Here is an 11497-nt window from a genome sequence, read left to right as displayed (position 1 = left end):
AAAGAAAAATAGTTCTAAAATAAAGTGAGAGAGAAAAAAAAAAAGTGGAATAGTGCAGTACGAGTCTATATACAAGTTATTGGAATGATATATATTAGAATATATATGTACTTGAGATTTTGCTGAAGTTAAACTAACTTCTGTGGCAGTAGACATTTTGTAATACAGTGACACTGCAGCAAGAGGTGACTTCGATGTGTATCTGCTTTAAACATCTGCCCCTTATTCATAATTGTTTTGACATTTATTTTTATCAACCTGAACATTTGAGTATAAATATAAGACTGGAGGTTGATTATTTGACCACATTTTTTTTTTTTAAATCGAGCAGGATTCAAAGAAGGGAAGACTTTCTTTTATACCTTTTTTATTTGTTTATATCTGTAGTGGTATTCAAGATTGAGTTGTGAGTGTGAGTCGGTTCAGTTTGAGAGCTTGTAGCATGCAAGGCTGAAAAAAGCCTGCAACAAACCCTTTGCCCTCTGTGTAAACCAGAGGACCAAAAACAGGGTTTTGCCTCTTCAGTTTCTGCGTCGCCACGTGACTTCCTCTCCACTTCTTGCACCCCGTTCAGCTGCAGCGGAGTCGCAGCTCTACCTTTTTTTTATCTGACAACTTTTGGCATTGACAGCACGGTGACAGGAACTCTCACTCTGTGTATCGCTCCCTCAGCTTTACGTCCAGAGAAATCTCCTGAAGGACCGCTGAAGAAGAACAAGAACAAGAAGATGTTGAGGCGAAGGACTTCCAATGCCTCGGAAAAGGAGCAGGTGCAGAAGAAGAAGGTGAGTTTTTTTTGTTTGTCTTGGAACGTTTAGAGTGAACATCCTCATGTGAGCTTTTAAAAAAAACGTAAATATTATAGACTGCCATTGCGAACAGGTGTTAATCACATATTTCAAAACACTTGTTTGCATTTCAACATCTAGCACAGCTGTCTTTGTGTGCACATCGTCTCAACACAGGATGTCTGCAAACCTTTGTGGTGAAGCTGAACAAAGACACACACACACACACACACACACACAACATAAAGCTCAATCTTTATATTTTAAAATGTTTTAATTGTCTAAATACTGTGGCCCCAGTTGTTCTTTTGTAAAGTAAGGTTCCTCTATTCTGGCGGGGTGAATCATTGCTGCAGATGTAGTTTGAGTCATGTCGGGCGTTGTGGCTTCTGGTGTGTTGAGAGCGAGCCTCCTACGCTCAACACCAGTGCCCCTACTTTCCATCAACATCTACACTCCTGTGGTCCAACTCACGCCTCGTTATAACACATCTCTGTCTTTGTTCTCTGTAACTGTCTCTTCACACTCTTCTCCTTGGCCCTAATCCAGGCTGCAGAGCATCATTGATCCACTGATCTACTCTCAGCCGTAATAGATCTGAAAGCTTTGTGGCTTAACGCTTTTCAGGCAGGAGAACTGTGGCAGGAAAAAGAGACATTTACCAGAAATACTGGAAATAGCCTCATAATGATGGAGGGCATTCACAGCGGTGGTTTAATCTTCAGGTTAGACGCAGACAGACTGGATGTCTGCAGCGATTGGCTGCCAGCAGTTGCTCAAGCTTTGCCCTTTGTTTCCTGTGGTTTCAACTAAGAATTGAGAAGGATGAGCTGCGATAAAATCAAGCACAGAAACGAGTGATGGCATGGAAAATTAGACAAAGAGTTTCCACTAGGACTAAAGGAGTCTGAAGATTGCAACATTGTTAAAAAGAGTCAAAAAATAAAGTTGGCTATTTTGGTGAAAAATAAGTCTTAATTTGAATCATATTCAAGCAGATTTTTCAGCAGCCTTTTCCACAAGTGACTCATCCTTTAAGTAAAGTATAAAGGCCTAAAATTCCTTAAGACGTTAAGACGTTTTGAAAAAGGAATGTTGGGAGAAAATGATAAATGTTGAGATGTCAGTAAAGTGTGAGGGAAAATGTGTCACTATTTTCTGACCAAATTATTATAATAATTGGCAGATTACCAAATTTGAAATAAAAAATGGAAGAATTAACAGAAAGTGTACTTATGTAAAACCACTTGCCTTTACAGAATAGCATTGAGTTTGTTTTAAAACCATTTTGCTTTGTGTCTTGCTGAGCTACAGTGCAGCATGACCCAGATTCATGGCTTTATCTTTAATAACTCTGGGAGAAACACGGGCCGTTGTTGCTTCTGAGAAACCCCAACCCCCCCCCCCCCCCCCCCCCCAAGATTCATTCTGTTCACACATTTGCAGAGATTGTGTGCACAATGTGAGATGAGCATTATCAGTGTTGCATTACAGTCAAAACCACCAAACAACCATGCCAACCCTTTTTTTGGAAATGCCTTTTTGATTACACCTTTTGCTTTACGGTAAACATTTTATTGAGGGCCCTTTGCTCTAAGCTTTTTGTATCACCAGTTACAAATAAATGCAATTCTCTGTGTGTTTCCAGCTCTCTCTGCAGAGGTCCAGCAGCTTCAAGGATTTTATAAAGCACAAACCCACCTCTCCTGTGGTGTCAGAGAGGGAGTTGGCCTTAGAGGAGAATGTAAGTTATACCAAACATCAGACACACTGTACTGTTTGTACGGTTTGGAAAAGTAGAAGTAGATATCTTTGAACTCTTTGTGTTTTAAGTTCCTAAAAGACAGATCCTTTATCACATTGTTCCTCATTAGGCCTGCTGGGACCATTATACCCAAAACCAAAATGACTCTGCATGAGGAGAGACTGAAGTACACAGTCGCTGTTACAGAAGTACACAGTTTGAACTTCCTCACGTGTGGGAATGTGTTAACACCTTTTTTTAAATTCACAGAACTTAAATCACTTTCCAGTAGTGTTCTGAGAACCCTGAGTGGAAGTTGGAGGATAAATAAGCTTAGAAGTGTAGAAGAAGAGAGGAAGTAAAAACACAAAGCATTGCACACAGCGCAGCAGCATGACAGCAGACAGGATGTCTGTGAGTTTCTCAAGCAGAGAGCCTGTGTGTCAGACAGACACGGCAAGCAGCTAACCAGGTGGCTTTACCCCAAGACAGGCTTTTTTTATTCAAATGTTATTACATCCCTCTGTCTCTGTGGCAGCTGTGTGTTTGTCAATGTGGGTATTAAGTAGTAAATGAAGTTCTTATTCGAATAGTTGTGATTGATACATTTATTTAAGTCTCTAAAAGTGAGTCTCTCCACAAGTAATCATGCAAAAGCACCTCTTCAAATCTTGTGTAACCAGAGATGTACTTGATAAAGGTCATTCAGTACCAAAAAGCATTTAAGAAATGACTAATTGGCTAAAGGATCTTAGTCGACTAATCTACCAGGGAGGCCTAGTATTTGGAAAGCTTAACCCTTAACTCTCTTCACTTTTCACTGACACTTTACCTCAGCCACAATGCAGTCTCTATATGCATCACATTAATGCACACAATGTTCAATACTGCTTACTGCACATATTCTTATTTCATAGTTTATATTCTATAATTCATTACATTCTATTTCGCTGTAAATTACTGCTTTATTTTATTGCTATTTAACTATATTTTATTACAGTGTCCTTAAAGATTTGTTGTTTTATATGGAGATTTCTTTGTTTTATATTTTATGTATGCACCACGACATCAAGTCAAATTCCTCGTATGTGTGAACCTACCTGGCAATAAACCCGTTTCTGATTCTGAAGAAAACCACACAATTTAGTTTTGTGAGAGAAAGTCATGACCACAGCCCACAATCGATGTAAATCTTGTAAAGGTTAAGTTTGTCATGAGAATCCGAGTGCATAGTACTGTATTACATATACATAAAGGCCTCTGTTACAGTTCACTATAATGGACTTTTCTATCTTAAAATAAATCATTAGCTGCCGGTTTGAGGAAGCCACAGAAGGACGCTCAATGTTAAAATGGTCAAAAGGGCTCTGTGTCATGCTCAAATGCTGGTAAGTGACCAAAGTGATATTTATATGGAAGTTTTACTTAACTCACACTGCACAGGAAGTTGCGAATATGCTTCAGTGTTAGAAGCTAATATTTTTCGCCTTTTTATTTGATAGAAGTGAACATAAGGTGGATAGTAATTTCAGGGATGTGTGACAGAGCCTTAATACAGCTATATTTCTGAGTGAATCAATTATCTTTTCATCTAACCGACCATCTGCGTTCTTTTCCTTGGCAAAATGGAGGGGACTCCACCTCTGTGTCCTCTTAGTCAATGGTCCTCACACAATGCAGAGTTTCACACAATGCATTTACTGTGACTGCCCCATAATGAAAATACTTAAAACATCATTAGCTCTCATTTCTGAGTCCACAGTGTTTGTCTATAGGCAGAGTTATGTCTGGTATCGTTCTCAGGAACTTAGCAGAAATAGAGTACAGGTGTTTGTTTATGTGTGTGGGTGTGGGTGTGTACCACTTTGTGGGTATCTGCAGTGTGTGGGAATGCAAACCCCATTACCACAAAATCTCAATGTTTTCTAGTTTGTGAGAAGTGAATTTGTGACAGTGACACCACTGTGAGAATGATTTACTGTTAATGTCATATTTTGGGCTTTTTTTTAAACCTCAATTGACCTGATTCTAATAAAGTTGTGCCACCTCTCATTTCCAAACAGCTGATTGATGTTCTCACTCTTCTCAGGGGGCAGAGTGTGCCACAGTCGAGGAAGCAGTGAAGAGTGGCAGCAAACTGGGAAAGAAATGGCGAAAAGTCATCTCGCGCACCATGACCCGCAAAGCATCCAAGATGGTGCAGAAGGCTCTGGCTGAGGAGGGGGTAAGATCCTGTTTACTGTTACACTTCAGCTACAGTTACATGATCACTGTATCTAACAGTATCATTATCATTTCAAACTTTGACATCTTTTCGTTCAGCTGTTGTTACAAAAAGATTGGAACTGTCTCCATCTAGTGGACAAATGTATGTACTGTGGTTTACAAAAGAAGCCGAATGTGTGTGCTTTTGTAGTCGTTGAAAGTACATTTATCCAAGTGTTGTATTGTAAGTGCCTTGAATTTTAACGACACTTAACATTTCCGATCCTCTACAATATAGAGACCATGATTGTACTCTTTTTACTCCAATTCATTTATCTGACAGCCTTATTTTTTTTCACACAAAAAATATGATAGCTATATGACACACTGTTATTGACCAACAAATACAAATTGTCTCCACCCTGACCGATTAAAACAGTTACATTTATGACATTTTAAGCATTGTTTATATTTTTGACTAGTCTAATAGGTTTTACTTCATTTCTCAGTTTCAGTTGTAACAATAATTCCTCAGGAAATCGTTATCATTATGGGACCTTTTAGTTTAAGTTCAACATGATTAACTCTCTGCAGGGTGAGAGTGGAGAGGAGCTGTCTCCGGTCTCCTCTGATTGGCTGCCTGATCTGCTGGCAGGACAGAGGACGTCTGTGTGCTCCACCGGGTCGGAGGACGCCACGCCGGCCCTCTTCAGCCGCCAGCTGTCAGGCAGTGAGTGCACATCTGTATCTGAGATCCAGATGGTTCTCACTGTGAGGGAGAGTAGAAGATGCCTCTAAAACTTGCCTGAGAATCATCACATTTTAAAGTTTTCTTCAGTATCAATGAAATAAAGTAGTAGTGTTTGTTGCGTCCTTAGTTACGTTGCAATAAAAAAAATCCCACTCTAAACGAACAAAAGAAACTGAATGACATAAAAATAGATTGGATGGGAGAGAAATTAGAAAATTAAGAGTAAGAAGGAATATGCTGTTACAATATATATTCATGTAGTGCACATAAATGGGACACTTCTGCTTACATACAAGTAAAGTCTACAATTATAGTCATTTAACTTTGCCTTTGTCTACATCCCCTTATGGGAAATGTAGTTCCAAAAGCCTCGATCGTCATGACCACTGAATAGAAGTAAAACAAATAATAAGCAGGAGAAAAGCCCTTCATAGGCAGAATTGTATTGGCTCAATAAGAGTTCAGTGTCGGGCTATTCATGGCAGTTTGAAAATCTGGCAAAATTGTTGAGGGGGAAAAACCCCTCATCTGAAGAATCTTCCTGGTGAATGCTCAGTCTCTTCCTCTGTGTCCTCAGGCAGCGACAGACAGAGCCTGGACAGCGGGTACTGCCAGAGGGACAGCATGCGGCTGGAGGAGAGCTCGTACTCCGGACCCTTCTGTGGCCGCGCTCTGGTGCACACGGACTTCACCCCCAGCCCCTACGACGTGGAGTCGCTCAAACTGCAGGTGAGTCTCAGGGGGGGTCTTCCTCTCCCTCTCTCAAGATTCAAAGGTTTTATTGTCATATGCACAAAGCTACAGTGTAGAAATGGCAATGCAATTCTTCTGACCTGAGCTCCTCCAACAATGCAACATATATAATAAAATACAAAATAGAAAGTAGTGCAACAAGTCATACATGTCAATAGGATATGTACAAGAACAGAATATGAAAATAAATAATGTAAATTAAGACAAAATTTAAATACGGTTTATTGCGGTGATAACTATTTATATAAATAAGTATATTGCAAGATGACAAACAGGAATGTTTATCGGGCAGAGAAACCGAGCAGACGGGTTGTTTCTCTGATATCTTTTAAGTGTTTGAACGCCACATTACTGACTGTCTGTTTCACAAGATAAGGTCATTTTAGTAGGGATTGTGTTTTCAGAGACTCATTTGATCCAGACAATCTCTATATCTCCTTTGGTAAAGTCCAAAGGTAAAAGAAAATTCAAAAGTGATCGACGCAAACATTTTGAAAGTTCACAACAAGGATACTATTCTGCTTCTATCCATATTTATTAGCCTTTAGAAACAACTCTTTGCTCGATGCACACAAACGGAGACAGGCTCAATAACAGGGCGGAAATAAGACGTCTAATGGCACCATCAAATGTAATTTTTAATAGAAGCTTTGAATGAAAAAAAGTCATTCAATACAACCCTCATATTTTTAAAGACTTAACAAACAACCAGACAGATGTTGCTCTCAAGCTTTTCATTTGTCTATCCTTTTTTTTTTGGTGTCCTTCATCCTGCTGTCCTCATCATGACTCATGGTGCTGATGCGTCATCTCTCTTATAGAAAGGCGACATCATCCACATCATCGAGAAGCCTCCTGTGGGGACGTGGAGCGGGAAGCTCAACAACAAAATTGGGTCTTTCAAGTTCATCTACGTCAACCTGCTGCCCGACGAGAGCCCCCCCGCCCGCAGGAGACGCTGCAACAGCAAGAACCGGCTGTCCAAATCCAAACCCAAATCCCTGGAGGAGGTTCTGGACAGCATCGGCCTCACGGTAAGAGTCTCACTGTGCCACCACTGCAGGAAGAATATGAATAAATATCTGTCTAAACGCTGCTGTTGGTGTTTCAGGAGCTGAGCTCTCTGCTGTCCATGCACGGCTTCCAGAGCCTCGAGGACTTTGCAGGGCTGAAGCAGTCTCACCTGAACGAGCTGAACATCACGGACCCGGACGCTCGCTCCAAGATCCTGAGCGCCTCTGAGCTGCTGAGAGACTGTAAGGGCAAACACTGTAATCTGCAAAAACCTTTAAAAAATACACCTCTGATCCAGAAGCTGAGAGAAATATCCCACTAATGATCATTTCAGAGTCCGTGTGCCACTCGGATATCACAGAAAATGGTGTCTTTGGGGGATACTTCATGCTTCATCACCTTTTTCTGCCTCAGCTGCATAATGAGCTTCATTGTATGGCTCCGTTGCACAGCGTCACACTCAGTTTGATTAATGCTCAGTCGCTTGTACCATCATACTGTGTGTGTGTGTGCTCCAGACGATCCATCACTAATGATCTGAACACCGGTTTACAGCTATTTGTTGAAAAGACTTTAAGGATTAGCATTACAATTAGCTGCAGCGAGTTCATTATTAAAGCACATTACAGCAACAAGGCAATTCAAAGTGCTTTACATAAACATCAACGTAAACAAATACATCAGGAACACATTATGACAGGAGATTTCAATGCTTTTAAAATGAGTAATTAAAGCTTCCATAGAACAGGAAATTAAATCAAAATAAGAAAATATCATACAATAAGACAAGTCTATTACTAAAAAAATGACAATGCATTGTTAGAAAATAATGATAATTTGATAGGTAAGCCAAAAACACTGAAACCTGTTTAGCTTCTTGTAGCCACTACCAGAGGCCTGTACTACGAAGCTGGATTTTCGCTTAGCCGGCTAAATTCAGGGAAATCTCGGGCTTTCCGGTCCTACGACGCTGGTTCTCTTTTTAGCAGGCTAGATTTCCATGGTAACTTATGCTGAGCGGCAAACCTGCTCCGGAGCAGGTTAGGTTGCAGGCTAAGAGATCAACTCAGTGAAAGCACCGCCTGCTGACCAATCAGAGCTCCGTGTGTGCGGAGTTTAAAGCGATCAAGTCATATTACAGGATAGAGGAAATACAGAAAAACTGCCATTGCAGGAAAGACAGCCGGCAAAAATCAACTGACTGTGTGAATGTGAAAATTCATAGAATATCCCCTCCCATCTTCAGAGCAATCTGACTATTATAATATTAGCGTTAAGAAAGCTTACTTAAATATCTGCCACGACATAAGTAACCGGATCAGAGTAACATTAAGTACAGTCCGCGGCACTGTGAGTGCAGACGTAGATGTGTCCCATTATCTATCATATCACATCATAATGTATCATATATTTCCTTATCTGAGTCAGCTTCTTGAGCCGTATCTGGCCGTGCAACACTCACAGTGTCACATACTGTATGCAGAAGTATTATTTTAAGCAACACATTAAGTTGACGAAACACTCGAGTCAAATTCTCCTAATTAAAGTCAGATCCACTCGTGTCTTTTAGACGGGGCAGTGATATCATAAACCTGTTAATGTACGCATTCAAACACTTTTTCTTTTACCAGCTGTATTCACCTTGCAGGTGCAGCTATGTGGCTTTTATCCTGGATAAAGTGTTTAAGTCATGGATGTTTAAAGTTTAACTTCTTCATATTTGACTAATATTAAAGTTCACTTTTCATTCAGGAAGTATGACGCTGCGCTGTCAGTACGCTTGTCCGTGTTTGAGATTGGTCGAATGCTCCAAATACCACCCCTTTCATGTGAACGCGCACCTAACTAGATAGGACACGGCTGGCTTGAGCGATCCACTTGATAACCGGCGTCGTAGTACAGCTTAGCGCCAGCGCGTATGTTTTGGCTTAGGCCAACCGGCTAACTCAAACATATCCAGGTTAAGTTGAACCAGCTTCGTAGTACAGGCCTCTGGTGTCAAGAAGTAGGAAAACATGGCAACATAAAAATGGGCATTGAATACACTCCTCTTATTAGGAAAATCCCACAAAGATGTTAATTAATGTACATATATGGAAAAACAACCATACAAGAAAAGACTTGAGAATTCAACGTAAAAGCCAAAAACATCCCACATAACGGTAATTAAAACGTATCGTAGCGGTCTGTGCCTTTGTGTTTATTCTCAGCTCACACAAATAAAATAAAATAAAATCACTGGACACAAATATACACTGTTTCCACAACCCATGCTAATATATTAGTAGTAGACCAAAGATGTAGATAGATATGTCACTATATGTACAGATGTCCATTTTCACTTTTCACTTGTCACTTGAACTCATTTCCTACTTCATAACTTAGATGACCAAATACGTATATATGCTGACAGTTATTTTACTCTTATTTTTACTCATCTCCTATTTCATAGTCTTTTATTATTATTATTATTGTCATCATTATTTAAAAAAGAATTCTTGATTTTATTAATCTGTGTGAATCTTTGCTGTCCTGTTTTTTCACGCTTACCCTGTTGCTGCTATGTACAGCTGAATTTCCCCACAGGGATTAATAAAGGTCCATCTTATCTTATCTTATGAATCTAAAGTTCCTCTCTGCAGCTGAACAAGATTGTAGGAGGAAGGAAGATTGTATTTCAGTATTTAAATCTGATTCTTTGCCCTGTGTAGCTGACGACGAGTCCGAGCCTGAGGAGGAGGAGGCCAAGGAGCCGAGGGACTCCGGCTGCTTCGAGAGCTCCGAGAACCTGGAGAGCGCACGAGCGGAGCCGAAGACCGAGAAGGAGAAGGAGCAGGAGGGAGCTTCAGAGGGGCAGAGAGGTGAGGAGGAAGAGGAGCAGCTGGAGGAAGAGGAGCAGCTGGACGCTATGCAGGAGCAGCTGCAGGAGCTGACGGTGGACGAGAAATCTTGAGGAGTGACGGAGAAATACTTTGTCAATCTGATTCTCTGGACTTTGTGGAGCGAGGTGTGATGCCGTTAAAAATGTCCCTTCATACAGAGAGGACTGCTGATAGGAACACAGTGTAAGGTTCAAATACTGCAGGAAATGAGGGTCTCCGTTTACTGGAAGAAGCCGCACAGCTTCTATAGGTACGCTGTATAATGAACATGTTTCCTCCTGAGGGTATTGTTTCATTGTCATGTACAAATTAAGCCTTTTCAGGTCATGTTTTCTTCATTTTTACAATGTCATTCTTTTTTTTTAGTGGTGAATGCTCATACACATATGAATGTAAAATATATTCAGATGTAACTTGAGTTTTATTGTAACTTGTAGTAGTTTGCTTTTAAATGTGTATTGAGGTTCTTTCACTGATTTATGTTGCATTACGAGGAGGTTGTGAACAGTTGCTGTAAATACTTTGAATAAAACTGTACTGAGAAGTTGTTGTTGACTAGCGAGTACAAACTCAGTTGTCAGAGCTCTCGACTACATAAAACAGATATGTCTTTAAAAAAGATGTGTACTTAAAAGTCATTCAATTATATTATCCATAGACTATATATAGTTTTTCATGGAAAAATATCTTTAAAAAAGCATATTGTCATAAAAAAATGAAGTATAGCCTGTTTTGAAAAATATAAAAAATTAATAGTTTTGCATGTCCTAAAATAAGTAAATAAAAACAATCATAGCTTAGTATCTAATATCTTAAAGGGGACCTATCATGCAAACTTTTTGATGTATTTTATACATAAATATGTGTCCCCGCCCGGTGTGTCAGGGAACTCACGCAGCGTCAGAAAATAAAACCCTCTCTCTTTTCCTCCGCACCCAAATCTCTAAAAACAGGGCTACAACGGAGCTGATCCAGATTTGCGTCCGATATGACGTAATATCTGAAATGTAGGCTGGCTTTACACCCACGGCCCTATCAGAAACGTTGCTATCAGAAACAATGCCCGACTGTTTTGGACGTAATATGGTCGGTGCATGTTTACATTAGCATCGCTAACACTCAGAGCTAACCTGTACTGGAGAGCGTGTGTGAAGAAGCAGGAAATAAAAAGGAACTCACCTTGTGGTATAACCGGCAAGAGAGAAAGCCTTTGAGCTCCATACTGTTTCAGAAATAATCTTTGATAATCCATGCGTTTCATCACGGCAGTATTTAGTTTAGACAGTAGCTGCCGGGTCCTGCATGAGCTCAGCCCCCTCCTTTTTATTTTTTTAAAGCTTTATACCCCAAATCATCACTT

General features: G+C 40.1%; 1 protein-coding gene across 1 annotated transcript; it reads left to right on the top strand.

Moving 5' to 3' along the window:
- The first annotated feature begins 561 nt into the window (after nucleotides 1–561).
- On the top strand, nucleotides 562–10692 carry sash3 (SAM and SH3 domain containing 3). The gene is made up of 8 exons (XM_034137696.1): nucleotides 562–785; nucleotides 2437–2532; nucleotides 4622–4756; nucleotides 5332–5467; nucleotides 6066–6217; nucleotides 7063–7275; nucleotides 7353–7497; nucleotides 9967–10692. Exons 1-8 carry the CDS (start codon nucleotides 729–731, stop codon nucleotides 10206–10208), a joined length of 1176 nt encoding a protein of 391 aa, XP_033993587.1. The 5' UTR covers nucleotides 562–728; the 3' UTR covers nucleotides 10209–10692.
- Nucleotides 10693–11497: the final 805 nt, after the last annotated feature.

The sequence above is a fragment of the Trematomus bernacchii genome, unplaced genomic scaffold (genome assembly GCF_902827165.1).
Source record: "Trematomus bernacchii unplaced genomic scaffold, fTreBer1.1, whole genome shotgun sequence".
Taxonomy (NCBI): domain Eukaryota; kingdom Metazoa; phylum Chordata; class Actinopteri; order Perciformes; family Nototheniidae; genus Trematomus; species Trematomus bernacchii.
The sequence above is the reverse complement of the archived record's forward strand: the minus strand, read 5'-3'. Positions and strand labels throughout refer to the sequence as shown.

Excerpts from the sequence above, each read along its gene's own strand:
- sash3 (XM_034137696.1), top strand. The coding sequence starts at position 729 with ATGTTGAGGCGAAGGACTTCCAATGCCTCGGAAAAGGAGCAGGTGCAG. Across the intron at positions 786-2,436 it reads AGCAGGTGCAGAAGAAGAAG|CTCTCTCTGCAGAGGTCCAG; the intron begins GTGAGTTTTTTT and ends GTGTGTTTCCAG. Across the intron at positions 2,533-4,621 it reads AGTTGGCCTTAGAGGAGAAT|GGGGCAGAGTGTGCCACAGT; the intron begins GTAAGTTATACC and ends CACTCTTCTCAG.